The sequence below is a fragment of the Chaetodon trifascialis genome, chromosome 20, assembly GCF_039877785.1.
Source record: "Chaetodon trifascialis isolate fChaTrf1 chromosome 20, fChaTrf1.hap1, whole genome shotgun sequence".
Classification (NCBI taxonomy): Eukaryota; Metazoa; Chordata; class Actinopteri; order Chaetodontiformes; family Chaetodontidae; genus Chaetodon; species Chaetodon trifascialis.
Window position 1 is genome coordinate 21,261,027 of NC_092075.1, and position 20,039 is coordinate 21,281,065.

At 40.9% G+C, this 20,039-nt stretch overlaps 1 protein-coding gene across 1 annotated transcript in view; it reads left to right on the plus strand.

The window, feature by feature from the left end:
• scai (suppressor of cancer cell invasion) overlaps positions 1-18,909 on the plus strand; it is a 31,340-nt gene extending 12,431 nt beyond the window's left edge. Inside the window, exons 6-17 of the mRNA XM_070988405.1 lie at positions 750-846; positions 2,352-2,450; positions 2,741-2,893; positions 5,521-5,622; positions 6,231-6,332; positions 6,697-6,775; positions 7,895-7,994; positions 8,268-8,349; positions 8,682-8,754; positions 8,914-9,087; positions 9,470-9,570; positions 11,311-18,909. Of these exons, the coding sequence (XP_070844506.1) occupies positions 750-846; positions 2,352-2,450; positions 2,741-2,893; positions 5,521-5,622; positions 6,231-6,332; positions 6,697-6,775; positions 7,895-7,994; positions 8,268-8,349; positions 8,682-8,754; positions 8,914-9,087; positions 9,470-9,570; positions 11,311-11,457 (1,309 nt within the window). The 3' untranslated portion in view covers positions 11,458-18,909. The remainder of the gene's footprint in view (positions 1-749; positions 847-2,351; positions 2,451-2,740; positions 2,894-5,520; positions 5,623-6,230; positions 6,333-6,696; positions 6,776-7,894; positions 7,995-8,267; positions 8,350-8,681; positions 8,755-8,913; positions 9,088-9,469; positions 9,571-11,310) is intronic.
• Positions 18,910-20,039: the final 1,130 nt, after the last annotated feature.

The following is a 20,039-nucleotide window of genomic DNA, read 5'->3' on the forward strand; positions in this document are numbered from 1 at the left end:
AGGTTAAAGGATAAGCTAGGGATATTCTCTAGTCTGGTTATTGTCAACAGGTCTCATCAAAATGCCCAGTCCTCTTTGTCCTCCCTGTTCTGTTGCTGTCTCTGAGACATGAGCTCACTGGTTCTTTCAAAGGACATCAAGCTTTAAAAACATGTCATGAATATAGAAGTTTATTTTTGAAAAGCAGTTTTCTGACGTTGTCGGCCACTGCAGTTTTTAGCAAACTGCACTAACAGGAGGAAACAGTGCATTTATTGGGGACTATTTTCAGTGGCAGATTAATCCACACTTGGTGCTCTAGTGAATATTTGGGACAGCAGGACGGTGTGTGTGAGATTGAGTCAAAATAAACTACAGTGTGTTCATGGTGATGAAGGAACATGCTGCTCAGTGCAACAGTACGGCTCACTGATGTGTTTCTAATAGTTTAAGAACAGCCGTGGAGCTCTATGGCACAGAGGAATGAGAAACGCCAGGCGTTGATACACACAATACTCATTGGTCTGATACATTCAGTGTTGGTTTGGGTTTGCACATTGGATTTGTTGACAATAACAAAAATATGGAAGCTCATCAGACCTGCTCTTTAAATTTAACCACAGACACTGGCAAGCAAAGTATGGTGACCACTAGTGTGTAACAACATGCAGATTGTAGGTGTAGCCATGTGAAAAATGCTTGAAATGTGTCAGTTATGATGGATTTCTTAACAAGTTCATGTTGTCTTCCCTCCTCTTTTTTCTTGGCAGGCCAGAATTAGTAGTGAAGAAGCTTCGATATTATGCTCGCTACATAGTCGTCTGTTTACTGCTCAACAAGATGGACCTAGTCAAAGTTTTGGTGAAGGTATGTTTTTTTTAAGTAGAGCATGCTGAATTATGAAAACCTTCTTAGTTCAACCTGGTTTTGAACTGAAACATCCGTGGTTTTAAAGCATATTTCTAATTATTTACCTTAAGAGCAATCAGTGCAGCTTAGGCTTTTCATATTAAGTTCGGCTCCCTGGAGGCCTGGGGGTCCATCCATTGGTGCACAGGATCATTCCTGTACAACTGCAGCTGCTGCTTACTACAGAGCAGGCACAATGGACTTGACTGACTGTTTGCGGATGTGCTCAAACATGCGGTGCTTAGACCTTGGAATGGACACATTTAGGTGATAGTATTAAGCCAACTGCACTGCCTTCACATAGTTCAATCATAGTTTCAGTCCAGTGTAGCTGCACCATTGTAGGACACCACAACACTCCTGAAACATCTAACTAAATGATGCAGAAGGCTCTTCCAGCTCTGCTTTCTCATGTGCATTTACCATTACTACTACTACCAATCACACTCAGTATATGAGCACAGCGTCATGGCCAAACCCACCAGCATGATTTAGCTAGTGGACAACAACAGCTGACTGAACTCGCACATGAGATTTTAATGCTCCACATTTACTAAGATGTAATCTACTTGAAGTGTATCAGGCTGATTCAACAGTAATTACTGAACCGAACATCCAGTACTGGTTCAGGATGAATGCTTGTACCATTACACCCCTAACACACTGTGATTGTGATACATGGTAGCTTCTGTGCTAATGCATCTGCTGCCAGTGGTGGTGGTTTGTGAGAGAAAAGAAGCCACCACTGTGCACAAAAGACTTGATCCATGCCGAATCCTGTGGAGGTTTCCATCCCCCATACTGGAGATTTCCCTGGACAGCAAATCTGCTTTGAGAATCTGAATACCAGGAACTTTTGTCACTCTCAGATGATGACATGCACATTCCTCCAGCCAGTCTGCAGGTGTAACTGAACACAGATCACAGCCACCCTTGACCCTGATGAAGGCCACTGTGGTCATGTTGTCACAAGGAGGGAAATGTTTTAACATTAAGGAGACAGCTATAAGATTGAGGGAGGCATATTTGACAGAGCTTCTCCAAACCCCATCCACAGCTCATTTCTCAGATGGTCACAGAGACTGCAGTCATGCTGTGCTGTTTCTTCATGCCACATTTGTACATGCCATGCATAAGGTGACAAGGTGACCTGTAACATCAGAAGCGTCCAGCATGAGCTGCCCTTTAGCGAGTGGACTCACCAAAACAACTGTTTGAGTTACTCTGAGAATAATTTAGGAGGTGTATCCCTCAGTGAGACATCAAAACTAATGCAGTGGCTTTGATTGCAGCTCCCACTTTCCCCATTCAGAATACTGGGGCAAGTTAGCCTGCCTCATGAAATTTGCATGAGACCTTATTTTATAAATCTAGCACAAGTCAAACTTTTGCCGAACTGTGAAAAAATGTTTGTAAATTTTCATGACCCCATCTGGAACTTCATGGCTGTCTGCTACCTCCAGGAGTTATCTGAGGAAATCGAGGATTACACGCAGCGATTCAACACAGAGGACCAGTTGGAGTGGAATCTGGTTCTACAGGAGGTGGCAGCTTTCGTGGAGGTAACCGTGACAGTAATTTCAATGTTCTCTGTGTTATTATTCATCACGCATGTTATAAATGTGTTTGATTAGATTGTCCAGAGGTCCACTGACTTCTCGGTGTAGAGAAGGAAAGTGAAATTGTGCAGTCTGTAAAATGAGGCTTGGGATGAGTTTCTGACAGTAAAAACTTGATGCAACTTTTCATCTTTCCGCACTGACAGCCAGGTCAATAAACGAGCTGCTCTTGTGAGTCGCCTGCTGCCAGGTGCACTGGATCAGCTGTCCTCACCGCTGCTTCTCTCCCACAGGCAGATCCAGTGATTGTTCTGAACGACAACAACTCTGTCGTCGTCACCAGCAATCGGCTCCAGGAGGGAAGTGTGCCTCCACTGGAGCAAGGCATGGTGGTTGGGCAGCTCGTCCTTGCAGATGCACTAATCATCGGCAACTGTAACAACCAGGTTTTAACCCACTAATTCTAATTCACACTCCCTAACACGTCATACACATCAACACGGTTCTTGAAGAAAACTTGTTGTTGGCTCTCAAACGAACACTGAATACCTTCTCATTATTACCTGCAGCTGTGTTGTCTCTGATGTTTCATCTCTTATTGCTCTTGAGTAATAGTCTCATAACTGTATGGATGAAGTTTGTCATCTTTGATAGGTATGCATGTCCTGATAGATTAATACTGCATGCCATGCACTGCTCCACAGAAGGTTAAATCATGTCCTGTTTCTAACCACAGACAGAAGGATAGTGACACAACATACTAACAGTAATTTCATAATGTGTCGTTTACTTACACACACATTTTCTCACACAGGGACACAGACACTGGGTGTGAGGCAAGAGCCACTCATGAGCACGTGAACAGATTTGTTCTAAAGTTACACATACGAGTACTTTAAGGGAACTTGTATTCACCAGTTTTCTCCTATTTAGAGTTTTCTCTGATGTATGAATGAAATTAGTCCACGTCTGTTGAACAAGTCACATACAGATAGTGTGGATTTCTCCACATGGGTACTTTATGAATGTTGAGTTGTATGTACCAGACATCAATCAAAATAAAAATAATTTAAAAAACTTCAAATTAATACTTCACCATATTATTGTAATGTACATTACAGAAGGGTACTTTAACTTCAACATTTCAGTGGCTGCTAGAAGACATCTCAAAATCTAACTGCTGTCTCAGTGTCTTAATGTTAGTCATGTCCAGGAGGACATGCAGTGTAACATCACCTGTACTAAGTAGAAAGTAGCTCCCCATTAAAGGTGCCTTGTGCCCTGAGTTTTCTTCTAAACAAACAAAACTTCTGTTTACAGTGAGTGTTATTCACTAAACACTTGTATGTATTGTTAAGACCTAACAAATGGTTTTCAAACCACATTGTTTGCATTCAGCTGAAAGAGCTTTTGTTAATTATGGCCCAACGCTGTGGAACACTCTGTCTATAGATAACAGAGAAGCAGCTCGCTGAATATTTTCAAAAGAAGGCTAAAACCTTATCTCCTCACTTTAGCCTTTAACTAGCTCTGACTTCCTGATACAGACCTGAAACTTTGCTTTATTTCACACCTACACACTGCTGCACTTCTTTTAAAATGTTGTATTTGATTTATCTTTATTTGTTTTATGCATTCTTTGTATATTAAACTTTGTTTTTACTATTATTCAGTTTTATCTTTTTTTTTTTACTATTATCAAGTGGGCTTTATTCTCTGTCTTATTTTACATCCCTTTTCTACCCATTTTTATGTTCATTTCATGTCTTTTTATGCCAAGCACTTGGATATGATTTCTTTGTTGTAAAGCACTTTGAGCTGCTTGTCTTGTATGAAAGGTGCCATACAAATATATCAACTCTTTCAGGAAGTTGCCAAAGTGAGGCAGATGTACAGCAGGTCTGTGTTCAGGGCATGAGGCTTTACTAATCTGTCTTGACGGCACCTTTAATGTAACACAGGCAGCTCACAGAATACACAAATAATTCATAGAAGGACACTGAGTAAAACATGAAACAAAGACATGAAAACACTAAAACAAGCTTTTTCTGCATTTTGTGAGAACCTTTCTAAAAGTGTCCTTTCATATTTGGGAGCCAGACTTTTTGGTGGCACTAGCTCTTAGTCCAATTGTATTTTGTTTGTTTCCTTTCCTTCAGCTGTTATTTTACTGTTCAGCATGTCTGACAAACCCCTTCCTCTCTGTCTCTCTGATCTGCCTCATGTATCCTCTCAGCCTGAGGTAACTGTATAAGACTTAGACTTAGACTGCTAAGTAATCAGCTAACACTAGTGCTAGCTAGCATGCTTGGTTATCAAGGTTCATCCATAACTCCCGTTAACTGATACAACACCCAAAAACAAGTTTACTGCCCTTTAGACTTACACAGTGCCATGCCCCTCAGGTGAGAAATGGACATGTCCTCTGAGCACCAGGCTGGCCGTCAGGAAGAATGCAGGTTTAAGTCTCTTCTACACTGACGTCACTGTTCAGGCCTGGAGGTGTCTGTCCTTTTTCCAACCTAGTTTAGATGAAACCACAGCCACTTCATATCTCCGTTAAATACACCTCTTCGACTGAAACAGTTCCTGCTGCCTGGCCTGCTGCTGCTTCCCTTCAGGTCACTGCCGGCAGTGGCGCTGGAACCATTATGGCTCCAGAGCAGGAGTGACCCGTGTCAGCGCAGTTTCTATGGGAACGTAGCTGTCGAGCCATTTGTCATATGGATGTGGGAGTGGTTTCAGCTAAACTGGGTTAGAAAACGATAGAGGCAACATGGAGGCTACGTCCACCTCTTTTATTCACTGTGTTTGACACAGATTGTCCTCCTTTGGTAGGTGCTACCAGTAGTTGCTTTGCCCTCTGCTGGTTATAATATCTGACTGACCAAAAAACTAAAATCCTTAAATTGGAGAACATTTTACAAAGGTTTTTGTTCAGTTCTTAACATTATGGCACCCTGGATTTGCGTGGGAATGCCCACATTTTGTCATCTCACGAGCACTTTTTTTTTTTTCCCCACAAATCACTCGACAGTACACTGATGTCAGTGTTGTTTCCGTCCTTTTGTAGGTGAAGTTCAGTGAGTTGACCATCGATATGTTCCGCATGCTTCAAGCTTTGGAGAGGGAACCTGTAAACCTGGCCACACAGACCTCGAAACAAGGAACACTGGTGAGTGTCACGTCTGTGTGGAGAGTGTTTTTTAGTTGAATTAAATACAACATAAAGCCAGGCTATGTACATTATATGCAAAAATAAAAAAAACTAAGAAATATTACACATATGTGTGTGTGTGTGTGTGTGTGTGTGTGTGTATATATACACATATATATGTATATATACATGTGTGTGTGTGTGTGTGTATATATTCTTGTGTTTGTATGTATGTTTATATATATGTATGTATGTGTGTATACATATACGTGTGTGTGTGTGTATACATATGTATATGTGTGTGCACAATATTCCCAACAAAGCAACATTAAACATGTTATGTCTCATAAATGATGCAGTCTCTCTCAGGGCCGTTCAGTAGCAGGTACCTGTGTGTCACTATGTTTTGCCCTGTAATAGCAGGTCTGTAATTATGCTATAATTGAGTGCTGAGTGAGATGCATTACTCCCTTAAGAGTTGCATCATTCCCCACTGGTGTCAGACTAATTTTGGTTGACAAACGTGATGAACATCAAAACAGAATCACCTCCTGGAAGACCTGTCTTACATAAAGTGAACTTGAACTGAAACATGAACAGTAATTTTATAAAATTTGTCTCCACAGGAACCCAATGAGAAGCCAGCAAAAAGAGAAAACCCCCACAAGTATTTGCTGTACAAGCCGACATTCAGCCAGCTTTTTACATTCTTGTCTGCTTCTTTTAAGGTCAGCATTCACTTTAAGCATAGCTTTGGTTGATCAAGGTGAAGTGTCACTTAAGTTGGTGGTTTATTGTTAGACATTCAAAGTCACCATCAAATACACAGGATGTGCTGGTTGCAACATTGTTGCTGTTTAGATTTCCAGCTTTCTGCTGCCATATTGATGTGGTCATCCAAAGATTGCATGCTGTCAAAGGTTTAAATTAGTTACTAACTGGGGATGGTTTTGATTATTTGAATCCATATTTGATTAAGTTTTCTTCTGCACCCCCTACCCATTATTCTATTTTCATCTTAAAATTACATGTCAGCATTTAAAACACATGTGGCACCTACATCTAATACAGTCGTATTGCTCCAAATTCCAGGAATTGCCTGCCAACAGCGTTTTGCTTGTCTACCTGTCAGCTACCGGAGTCTTCCCGACTGGGCATTCAGATTATGAAGGTAAAATATTAATTAATTCAGTTCAGTCCCATATGCTTTACTGGCATGGATGTAACAAAGGGAATATTGCCAAAACATCAAGTAATAATGAGATTAAAAAGAAGAAAAAGGCACAATTCATAGAATCCAAAGAATATCAGAAAACAATGAACACTTGCTGTGTGTGTGTGTGTGTGTGTGTGTGTGTGTGTGTGTGTGTGTGTGTGTGTGTGTGTGTGTGTGTGTGTGTGTGTGTGTGTGTGTGTGTGTGTGTGTGTGTGTGTGTGTGTGTGTGTGTGTGTGTGAGTGAATATGTGGACAGTAGAGGGTGTGGCTGGCTGTGTATTTAGCTCCTACGTTCAGCCCTCCCATCATTCTAAGAGTAAGGAATTATTCAAAATGATCAAACAAATACAGACTTTACAGGATTTATTGTCTCACATGCTGCACTGTTCAAATGCAGTGTAAGGGACAATTTGACCACCGTGTGTCTTGCATCACATTTCGGTGCACTCATCATTAGCTTCAGGCCTTGGCACGTCTCAGGGCCGCCTGTCAGAGAAAAGTCTTTTCTTCTGCTCAGGATCTGTCAAAGTAGTTGCTTAATGTCTGTTGCTTTATGGACAGCTCTCACAGTAGGTTATGCCATTGGGTCAAATGTGTCGACAAGAAAGGCAAGCAGATGAGAAGTGTGTTTTGATGACCAGTGATAGTTGCTGTCATCTTATTGTCATCCTTAAGTGTTGCGTTACCACCATCTGCTGGCTTCTAACAGCTTCACAGTGCAAACTATTTACAGTGTCCACTCAGTGATCCCGTTCCTGACACTGTCCTTTCTGTAGCCCAGACCTAATTCAGTTACTGGTACACTGTGGAGCATTTTCAAAACACCATTTCTCATTTTTGTCACACATGCATACCTGTGTACTATTTATTTGAACTCCTGTGCCCGACTTTCTGCACATGTTGATGTTGAGGTGTCTTAAATCTGAGTCTAGAAGTTACTTCAACCTGGTGCACCTGCTAATGCAGTGCAGTGATGCTGACCAATGTAGTGTGGACTGCAGTGAACCTGATCTGCTGATCTGCTCTGTATGTCACAATCCACCTTAAACTTTAATCTTTGAACGTTTCCTGTAGGACCATATGACTTTGGAGGAGTTCTCACAAATACAAATCGAGATGTGGTGAACGGAGAGATGGTGCAGAAGAGGAATCAGGCCCAGAAAGAAATGCACTGGTGAGAGACTTTTAGGAAAAGCTAAACGTTTGAAATGTTTAGAAGAAGGTTGTCCATGCCTTTGAATGTGAAAGTGTCCCCAACAATGACAAAAAAACAATTTGTCTCAGTCCGATGTCTCACTGCTGTCCATTCTCTGTCTTAATATAAAGTTTAGATACTCTAACCATGTGTTCACAACCAGTAACCTGAGAAACAGCCATCTGTGCAGAAGTGCACCCTGCAGGGATAGACATGTAAGTTCCTGACTTTTCTGTGTTTGTCATGTTGCAGCCTTCATCCAGGGGACTTATTCCCTTTCACCCGGAAGCCACTTTTTGTCATTGTGGATTCCTCCAACAGCACAGCCTACAAGGTACGTAAAAGTTACGGGAAAAAATTAACAAATAAAAAACATCAATACCTGAGCTTTTCTGACTGTGGTGGGGTTAGAAACACTGAAACAAGCTTTTCATGAATTTTGTAAGAACAGTAGATTTCTAAACATGTTCTTTTATTTTTGGGGAGCCGTGATTTTAATTTCCCTACCACACAGTCAGGTGTTTTTTTCCAACATGGAGGACAACCCCCCCCCCCCCACTCCATGTCTCTGATCCGACCTGTTTGTCTTTTTGCCACCAGGTTAACACATGAATGTATATTCTTGTATTTAATAGGACTTCTTGTGTCTTTTGTTTATCCTAACAGAATTTCACAAATCTGTTTGGCCAGCCTCTGGTGTGCCTACTATCACCTACAGTATATCCCAAGAGTGTTCAAGGTGTGTGTCACTCCACAACATTTCATTAAAGGACAGGCCTGGTGATAGTTTCAAGTTTCTGCTTTTACAAGGTCTGCAGGCCCTGTGTGCATCGTGGACAGAAAATGTGTCTCATGTTCTCACCTCTGACCTGTGCCATGTCTCTGCCTACCTGTTCAGATCAGTCTCAGCGTGGGAGTCTCTTCACTCTGTTCCTCTACAGCCCACTCTTAGCTTTCTCCTCAGTGTGTGGCTTAAACAGCGTGCGGCGAGGACTGTGGGAGAGGGCTCAAGAGTTTCTTCACAAAGTCTACCGGGACATCGGGCAGATGATAACCCGCTCACGGACCATAGGTAGCTTATCTCCCATAGACTCTTTCATCTCTGCTCGTATGTTATGAAGGTTAGAGTGGACTGTGAAAAATGCATATTCATACAATTCATGTTTTAATTTATTTTCAGATAGTCAACAACTTTGATTCTTAGTGTTTTTGTTTGATTAATTAATCCTTTAGTTTACAAAATTTCAGAAAATATTGAGAAAGACCAGCAATCTAAAACTAAAGATATTCCGTTGACAGTAATACATTGTGAAAGAGAAAAGATTCTTACTCTTGAGAAGCTGAAATCAGTAGTTGTTTGGTATTTTTTGCTTTACTGGCTGAAATGATTCATCACTTATTAATATCTGTTGATCAACCAATCAGTCATCGGCTTGTTTCCACTGTCTCCACAGATCAAGCCTTTTTACAATTCTTTGGAGACGAGTTCCTTCGGCTGCTGCTTATCCGCTTTGTGTTCTGCTCAGCTGCTCTGAGACTGCATAAACTCTTCCGGGTAAGTCGCTGCTGCTGTGCGTTTCCTACCTAAATTGGATTGTTCATTCATTGAATGTCAGAAATGCATGGTATGGTTAAGAGCGGGGTCTGTCCCAGTACCCAGGCATGTGCTCTGGAGCACTTCACACACACCAACAGGCACATAGCAAAGTGTGTATCACTTCTGGAAAATGCCAACGCACAATACACTTAACCTACGCTTGATACACACTTGTCCTAATAGCACTTCAGAGCATCTATTCAGAGCGGCAGCTGGCTGCTGACCACCTACACATGACCTCACATCTTAAAAAAATGCTATTCATCCTGCTTCAGTGTTTGATTTTTGGAGCAGGTCCTGTGATTTGTGTTCTACAAAAACCGAAACAATCAAACAAATACGTTTTCATTTTATTCATTTGGGCTGTGGTTTGGCCTGCTCTCTGCATGTGTAAATTCAGTACTTTTTTTTGGTCAGAGCCATAGTTGTAAAGTTTCCTTTTTTCTTTTTTCACTGAGGTTTGCATTACTCAGTAATAACAGCTAAAAATCGCAAGAGTTTATTCTGAATGTTCTTGCTTAAAGTTGCAGTATGTAACTTGTAAAAAAGTCATTTTTTGTCTTATTTGCTAAAATCCCTAGGGAAATTTCCCTAGGGAAATTTGCTAGGGACTAAAATGCTCTGACTTTTAGTCGACTGAAACTTGACTAGACTAAAAAGAGTATGAACGTGACTAAAACTAATAAAAACTAAAATGACAGCTTGACACAAAGACTAGACTAAGACTAAAATTAAAACAGGCTGCCAAAAACAACACCACCACTGCGCCCGACACAAAACAACCAATCAGAGCCAGAGGAGCATCTGAGGGAGTGTCTGACATCTGTCAATCACTACTCACACACGCCGTGAACCGCCCCCTCCCTCTGCTCATGCTGCCGACTGCCGCTCAGTCAAACAGCTCTGTGAGCGGCGTCAGGAGGCTGGTGAAAGCTATGGTGGAGCAACAGCCAATCACAAAGGAGAAACTGCTCATACCGCCGCTGCCAACAACAGCATATACGGCTAAGACAACAAATAACCATGAAGCAAATACGGTGATTGTTACAGTAACACTCTGCAGTGCGTACGGTATGTTTGCAGCGGGGGGGGGGGGGGGTGACGTGGAACTTGTGTTGGTTCAAATTTTCAGGCTAAGTCTGCTCTCTTCTTCATCTTACCTACTGCAGCTTTAACCAGAAACAGTGTGGGCATTTCAGTCAGATGCAAATAAAATCAGAACGCCTGCAGAAACAACAACGTTCCAGGGTGTAGGTTTCTATGGCAACACCCAACATGGCACATACTGTAAATGTTTATTTAAGCATTTAACCCCCCAAAAACAGCTGATTGTGTCCAAGTATGTGTGCATGGAGCTTAATTTTCAGACTGAAGCACTGCACAAAGATGTATATGTTCTTTCAAGTTACTTCACCAACACCAAGCTGATGAAACTGAGGTGTATGAAGTCTGGAAACCTTTTCAGGTGAAAAAAACCCAGTTTTAGTCTGGCTGAGGGCTGAAATGGAGAGCAAAAGATGCTGACAAACAGGCTTTGTGTGGACGTGTTGTTTCAGTGGAGACCTGTGTCCACAGTGAAGCAGCAAACCGTTCATGGCAGCCTGCAATGACAACAACTTTTCTGTTAGTTACAAGTACTTCAAACGTGTTAGTTGTGTTATTATTGGCACTCAGAGGTGTTTGATGCTGTGCTTGCAGGAGTCCCGGAGCTTCCCAGAGTCGTATCCTGAGCTCCCCAAACAGGACACAGTAGAGAGCAGCCTTCTACAGAAGCATATCTTGGAGCTGGCGACCATGCTGGACGTGCAGAGCCTATTTTGGGATGATTCACTGGAAGCCTACTAACACCTTCACACAGGGCAAAATGGCATACGTGTACATACAGACTCAGCTGCCAGAGCCCTCACCGTTTTTTCTTTTCTTTTCTTTTCTTTTTTACAGGTAATGAAATAACTGATTCAGCACATACAAGTTCATGTCTTTCATTTAACTGTTGCTTGTGGAATCAAATGTGGTGCAACATTAAAAGTTCACATAGATAAGCCAGACAGTTTAACATAGTGTAAATTCCCCATTCGAGTCTCATCGGCTTGCCTCGTAAATATAAGCATCACGTAAGAGTAAATAAACAAAAGAGGGGCTGCAAATAACCTTTCAACTCGCCACTCCCCACTCACACGTTGGGTTGAAAACTGCAGCCTTAACTTCATTCCTGTGACAGATAATTGTGAAGACGCTCTCAGTCTTGGTTTTGTGTTGGTCTTTTTTTTTGTTTGTTTCTTTTTTTTTATCATTGTTTAGAGTGAAGGTTGTGCAAGCCTAAAGGATAGAAAATGTAAAAAGTCCTGGGAAGCTTCCAGGTGTGACTTTATCTATCTGTATGAAGGCAAAGCAGGCTGGTGCTGAGAGAGAGCACAGTGCGAAACAAAACCCTTCATATTAAAAACAAGCATAGCGTTAGCACATCACTCGCACGTTGAGTTGGAATTTGAATGATTTCACCAAAAATGTTATTACTGCTCTGGATTTTTGTATTTGCCAAACAGTGCTTGCTGTACAGCAGCTTAACTTGTAGCAAGCTGAGGTGCATGAGGTCATGTTCTGTCGTGTGTTGTAGGCCCTCACTAGCTGTAAAGATCACACTCCTTTATGTCTTTAACCAGCATCTACGACCTTTAATCTGCCATTGTTTTGGTCTTGTACATTTTGAAAGTGGTAGTTATTCCTTTTCCACATCACTGTGCTGTATTTGCATGCAAAAAGGCAAAGAAATGTATCCATATTGTTCTTTTATCCACGACGAATGGCCTCCACCTGATAAGGACATGGAAAGGCTTGTCCTTTTGAAATGGCACAGGGTTGGATGTAAATTGAGTGCATGCGTTGCATGGGCATGTGCATTTGTAGTTGAGTCAGCAAATGAAGACAATCTAGTTTGATAGCAGGGGAGATGGCTTAGTGAAAAGGCAGCGTGGTATGAACCCCAACATGTTTTCACAGACATGCACTCTTATGTTTGAATGACTCGCCAACACACCTCTAACCTTATGATGACAGGGTTATCACATGACCTGCCCATTGCGTACGCTGGATGGAACATAATCAGCTCGATTTTTTTTTAAACTACAGCCAACACCAATCACCTTACTCGATTGATTCTGCTTGTCTGCCATTGATCCACTTCTTCAAGCTTACAGATGCTGCCATCTTAGTCACTGTTAGTGGAACCCCAAAACACCTCTCTGTTTAAAAAGATGTAGTGTTTGTTTGTGTTTATGCTGTGCTGAAAAGGTGTGGGGCTTTACCACAGTCTCTCCCTGATCTGTGACTTTCATTAACTTTGTCCTGACTCATTTTTCCTTCTGCTGCATTTGCTCCTCGTTGGTGCTGCAGCTGCAGAACTAAAAACAATTCAGTGGAAATAATATTACATCTGCTTAGTCATTCAGTAAATATCAAGAAAGAAATGACATATTTTTCTGCATGCATGATGCACTTACCGTCACCTGAAGGTGGAAACATTGCGCTGCTACAGGTCACAGAATACAGTGTAATGCTGGAGGTAGGCTGAGGAGAAGCACTCGACTTACTTTAACATGATGGTGGCTGGATTGTAGTTAGGCAAAGGACTGTCATTCACACCTTTGTTCTGAATACCCTCCCACCCATATTGCATTTGGCAGTTGTCTCTGTGACTCTGGTGAAGTGTATCCACCCTCTGTAATGTCATGTTCAGTCAGTCAGTCAAAAGAAACTGTCTAAGCAAGGCTGTTATGAAAGATTCAATAAGGCTTGAAGCGTTATGGATATTTTGCCAAGTTGTTAGCACCCGTTCCAAAATGGAAGCAGCTATCAGAGCCCATGCCAAATGAAGGCCAGGTTAGGCTTGAAAAGAAGTAGTTCATGCGATGTGTCATCCGACCACGTCAGAGGGCGAGCAGCCACAGTTGTAGGCAAAGTCTTAAAAGAGCTTGTCTTGAAGCATGCTGGCAGTCAGAGACTTTTAGTGGTTTGTGGAGGAGCTGCAGCTGAAGGCATCATTCACTCATGGCGGTTGCTGCTTGGAAGCAAGAACTCTTGTGATAATAAAAATATAATAGTAGTTTGCAGGTAGTTTAGATTCCATTGCTGAGTGGACTCACTGTGGAATGAAGTGGATCACAGGAAGCATCTCATGTCTGAACTGATCCTGTTCATGGCCTTGAACCAGGCAGCCGTCTGTCCTTGTAGCCTAGTTATGCTGAGGCATTGCACTTCCCATGATTCCTCGGGTTCTGCTGTGTCCCAGGACCTGTATCATCATTCATCCCTCTGTCTCCAATTTCAATTTAAACTTTTGAGCTGAAACTTAAAGATGGCATGAACACTATGCTAGCTGGCACGTCCACAGGCAGGTTGAAGGACCTTTTCATTCACGGGTTGTGTCTGCTTTGCTCTGCAGTAGAAAGCAGCATGTCAGTCGACATCAGTCGTGTGTCGTGCCAGAATGACAGCCCCCAATGCAGTCTCACAGGACAGACGTGTTTCTCCTTTCATCTAAGCTGACCGTCGAATTCAGAAAGCACAAAGACCTGGTCAGCGGTGACCAGGTGTCCTTGTTGACTTGAACTTGAGTTGAATTTCCACTATTAACAGACAACTTCTAGCCTTTGGGCTAAACCAGTTGTGTGCAAATAACATTTAAATCATTTAATGATAGCATGTTTTACATTTAAGTTTTTGACAGTTTAGGACAAACAAGAAGGTTTTAAGGAATACATGCTGTTACATTGTTTCACAGGGTGTGCAGTTTTTTGACATAGCACTTTTAATAGGTACCATTGTAACCTTCATTTTTGGCCCACTAGCAGAGGGGCTCAAAGATGGCAGTGTCTGTCAGCAGGTCTCTGTCCAATACTTCGACCCTAAGAAGGATATTTCAAATACTACAGTTCAAATACTGAATTGCCAGGAAATTGCTGATTTGCTGCGAAGTGGATTCCTAAAGATTTTGACACCCAATTAAACATTTGGTTGAAGACAAGGCTCTACATGTCCAAAATCTACTGACCAATTTTCCAAACTTTCCTGTGGCTGTCTGTGATCCCAGACGATGAATGTTTACTTTCTGAGTGACCCCTGACCTTTAGTGCCATTTGTAGGCCAGAATTTGACTTGGCACACCAGCCATCAAATTTCCTGTCCTGTAAAGGATAAGGCTGTCCTCTCTTATTTGGGTTATTTTAAGACCAAAGACCAAAATCAACAATGCATTCGTCCATCTCTCAATACTTCTCCCTACCCTGCCTGTCAATCAAGCCCAAGCCAGTGGTACCAAGACACTTATTTCAAAAAAAATGTATAGCTTCTTTTAAAAAAAAAAAGGCTCAGTGATCTGATAAAGCAGCAGGTCGCTGTAGCTTTAGCAAACATTACTTTAACAGAAGGAAACCTTTGTTGGGGACTATTTTCAGCGGTGGATTAATCCACATTTGGTGCTCTAGTGAGTATTAGGGACAGCAGGATGGTGTGTGTAGTCAAAATAAACTGCAGTGTGTGTGTTCATGGTCGTAAAGGAGCCACAGTGTGTCTCACTTATGTGTTTAGGAGTTTTTGGACAACACTGGAGCTCCATGGCACAGAGGAATAGCATGTATTAGGTACACACAATACGTGGTAGAAGATGCATTCATTGTTGGGTTGGGACTTTCATGGGGTTTGTGGAAAGTTAGAAAAACGTATAATATCACCAGCCTGCATTAAAAATTGATTTTTTTTTAACCCCAGTTCCGCTAAGGGTCTCAGAATAGCTGAAAGCTAAATTGTCTGTATGTAATATCGGTACTAAAGGTTTGCTTTAAGGTTTGTATAGCTAGTTTCATACATTCTGAGTGATGCTGCACATCTTAATTAACATACCCCAAAGCAGAAATGAGCGGAAGGCAGGTAGAAAAAGTCAGAATGTTTATGAGGTGTTGCCGTTGCGGATTGATTTGTGGCACCAGCAGGGGGACGGATTGCACAGACCAGCTGACAGTGAACTGCCCTGGACCAAAATGTTCAAATAATGCAATGATACAGGAAGTAGCCACGCCGGCTGGTTGAAATTAAGATTTTTGAATTGACAAAAATCGTATGAAGAACACTATTTTTAGTGTTAGCTATATTTATTGACATTGTCAGAGTATGTGTACAGATAATGTAAAGCAATGTTTTGACACAGATGTGTTTGTTCAGTATTTAGTAAGTCTATAAAATGTGTCATGAAATATGAAGTTGAAATTAAGGAGGAGCAAAATGTTGATGAGGCCAGCTTGTTCTTCGGCCATTTTTCTAAAGATGTTACATTCCAACTTTCCGAGGATTTGACGAGAAGCAGAGGAGAACTCCTGCTGTTTTCTCCATTTTACATTTGTCTGGGAAAGTGAACCATTTCTACATTTTCTTCTATTTTCCTTGTAATATCAACTTCCACATTCCCTTGTGTTGACCGTTATGACGATTAAGATATTGTAGGCTTGCACTTTATGAAGTTTGATATTGTTATGATCTGTTTGTTGTGCTTTAGGGAAAAAAGAGAAAATCCTTCCATGTGATTGTTCTTCATGCCAGCCCTTCACACTGGTGACCTTTTTTACAAAGAGTAAAAGTTGTGTGAGTCAGTGATTTCAAGCATTTTCATGTGCTGTCACTTTTTAACAGCTTCTGCCTGAAATGTGTCCAATATATTGGCTGGTTTCTACAGTAACATGTTCTTTTACATGTGTGAAAGACGTAGAAACTCTGTTTTACAGCCAGCGGTGCTCTAAAACAATGCTGTCAGTGGAGATCGCAATGCCAGTCATGATTATTTACTTTGCAAACAAAAGGAACAATAACAGTGACAAAAAACAATGAATTAATAAATGAAAAAAATAGTACATGTTTGGACATCAGTCAGAACAGAAGAGAAAGAAGTGAGGAAATGCATTCATTTAAATTGTCAAATATTGCATGTTGACAAGTTTGTACGTTAAGTCTCAAAAATCATGTTTATATGTTTATAATGTGTTATTTATGGTGTGTTCCCTAAACTCAAAATCCATGAAAATAGCAAATATTGTGGCCAAAGGGCACAAGTAAGTATTATTTATTGGAAAAAAAAACCCATACAGTGAAGTGCACTGTACTCTGATCATAATTATAACCATAAGAAGAAACAAATAAACGAGAAACCGTGTAGCTTCTGTTCAGAACGTTTGCTGCAGTCATGTCTTCTGTGCTTCATGTGTAAAACTGGACCATTAGCACAGGAAAAAAGTCTGAATTTGCTTGACTCATGCTTTTTGACAGAGGATTATGCATTGTGTGAGTGTGTGAATTTCTTTATTTTTTTCATGTTTTCAATGTGACAGAAGCTACCCAGCATGGTGCAATAGTGTAAACTGATTCTGCATGATGAAAATGCCGTTTCCTGCTTCACCTGTATTGATGAGTGTGTCAGAGTAGATTGTTATAGAGCCTGTGAGGTCCTGGAAGCTGATTCCTTTTATTGCAAAGTCAAAGTGATAAATCTGATGTGCACAAGATAACTGGTGTAAACAAGATACAGTTACATGTATGCACAAGATATTCAGAAAGTAGTAACTGGTGAACAAGATATGTTGTGTAAGATAGCCAAGATGCTAACTTTTGCTAACCACGTAACTGCTATATACAGCTTGTGCAAACAGAATATTAACTCGTGTAAGCAAGATTGCTTGTGTGAGCAAGGCATTAAAAAGATATTGACTTGGGAACAAGATATTAATGTATGCAAGAGAGATAACTGCTAAACCAGCTCGGTGAACAAGATATTCATTTGTAGGCTCAACATATTAAAATATTGTGCAAACACGATATTAACCTGTAAAACAGGATAATTTATTTAAAGAAGACAGATTGAGATTAACAAAATGCTGAACTGTGCAAGTAAGATATTCATTTATGGTAACAAGATATTATACTAAAAGTTATTAATTTGTGCTAAGGACATATGAACTTTTGGGAACATGATCATGTCTGCAAATAACGTTAGCAAGACATTAACTATCGCAAACAAGATGGCAACGCACAAAATAAATTGTGCACACTTTCTATTTGATGATGTGTCTGAAGTGATCAGATGTTAGCATTGGTGGCTCATCTACATCATGCAGAGTTCATGCTTTTCTCACAGGGATTATAAGGATTTATGCAAGGTGTGCACTGTGACAAACTCGAGATCCCACCCAAGCAATGTAAGGCTTCTCTCCTCTGCTTCCATTGCCTTTACACACTGTTTTGTACTGGTTTGCCTTCAGAAACAGCTGAATACTCAAAGACGGCTGAACTGATTCATGTACTGTACCTGCTTTAGCCTCAAAGGATAAATGTTTCACTCTAATTTGAATTTTTACAATTTGGGGTATCGAAATATACCTTCTTTTGCATTCATTCCTGGATCTTTATTGGGGTGTGTTGACTTTTTCTTATTCCCCTACAAGACTTTTCAAACCCAGATAAACATAGATGATGTGATACTTTAAAGTGGTTTCCAGCAACTGCAATTAAGTTTCTGAACAGAAAATGTCTCAGCTACATAAAATGCAACCACTAAACATTAGATTTTTGTTGCTGTCCCACAGAATCAATGATTAGTTTTTTAAAGCTGCATCTATGCACTTTTTTCCTCCATCAAAAAAGCAGAGAAACAGCACTGACCTGAGAGTGAGAGAAAATAGCAACAGGGAGGTTTTGAATGCCGGTTGCAAGGGTGTGATCTGGTGAGACAGAATCAGTGCTCGCCCTGCATAACCAGTAAAGAATCCACTGGAACACAAAGAAGTAAACTTGTTTTTGACATAAGCACAAAAGCCACTGCTCCATGTAATGGACCCACATCCATAGTGAAGGATGTCGACGCCCTTTGGGAACACATTGCAAATAACTGCCGACTGATCGATCTTGTTTTCTCCTCCAGACATGCAGGGGTCATTTCTACCTTTTTATACTTGTAATAATGTCCAGAAGATGGGTGCAGCCTTCCTTTATAGCAACATGTCTGATCTGCTTCTTGTGATTTTCAGTCGGTGTCAAACTGTCAAATGTACTGTATTTTCCAAAATTTCAGTTAAAAAAAAAAAAAAAAATACACCGATTATTATCTCTGTAAACAGCATGTTTGTTTAGAATAGAAAGTGCCAAAGACTGGTGTACTCTCACTTTCCCAAGGTTGAGATCAATCATTGTATCAGATGGGCTTTTTTCTGTGTTGCCAGATGGAGCCAATAAAGAAAAAGAAAATTTGGCTTCATAAAAGGCCCAAACTGTCTTCATTGTGGGGCTGGGGAGGATGAATAAATGCACTGCTTTGTTCTCAATAGTTTGTCAGGACAACTTTAAAAATGAGTAATTAAAGTGTAAGAAACTTTCTCTGTTTTGTACGTGTGCCAGACTCACCAAAACAAGTGTGGATTCATTTTGTCGGAGGAAGCATAGAGCATGGATCAGCTGGTGAATTTAAATGCATATTTAGAAAAGTAAAACTTTCAAAATACAGGAAGGGGTGTATTTGAGGAGTGTCTTATACTTTAGACTGTCATCTGATTCATTGTTGTGAATTGTTCATTAGTCAACTGGTGTACTCAGCAGATGTTTGAATCTGGAAAATCTAGCCAAGTTTTAGTTTGACAGTTAAAACATTCATTCAGCTTATAGCAATAATAGTTCTTAAGAGCAATCCGTGCCTGCCATGGACACATAATCTTAGAGCAGTGCCTGTAGTTAAAGGGACAGTTTGGATTTGTTGAAGTGGGTTTATACACGGTACTTATCCACAGTCAGTGTATTACCTACAGTAGATGGCAGTCAGAATGCCCCCAGTTTAGAGAAGCTGACAGGAGGAAAACAATGTACTGCTGTGAGCGGGGTCAGCAGCAAAATGCGTTGTATCCACCTTAAAACAGGTCCATCTAAAATAATTCATATCCGTTTATGTGTATGCTATATTTAGGATATTCTCAGTGCTTTGCCATCCAACAGCTTCTTCCTTTGGAACTACTGTAAACAATGCTTCACTCACTGATCCAGATCAGCGATCAATGAGCCACATAGACACTTCCTGATGAGCACTGCTGAACTCAACCATCAGGTCATATAGCACTAAATACCTGCAAACAAATGAAAAGATTTACCAAACTACCAGTAAATAAATGCAGTTTCCACAGAGGTTTCCTCCTCCCTCGGTCGGTCTGTTCAGTCTCCCTCTGTAGAAGTTCTTCTGTTTGCTCTAGTTCATAAAGGTGTCCCCTTGTCTCCACAGTGAACAGCATTTCATTGCTGCTGCTGTCATAAACACTCTTTTTTATTTTCTTGTATTTGTTGTCTCTGACCCTGTGGTGTAACGTAGTGTGAGGCGCTCATGTGTAACAATACAGAATAGAATAACC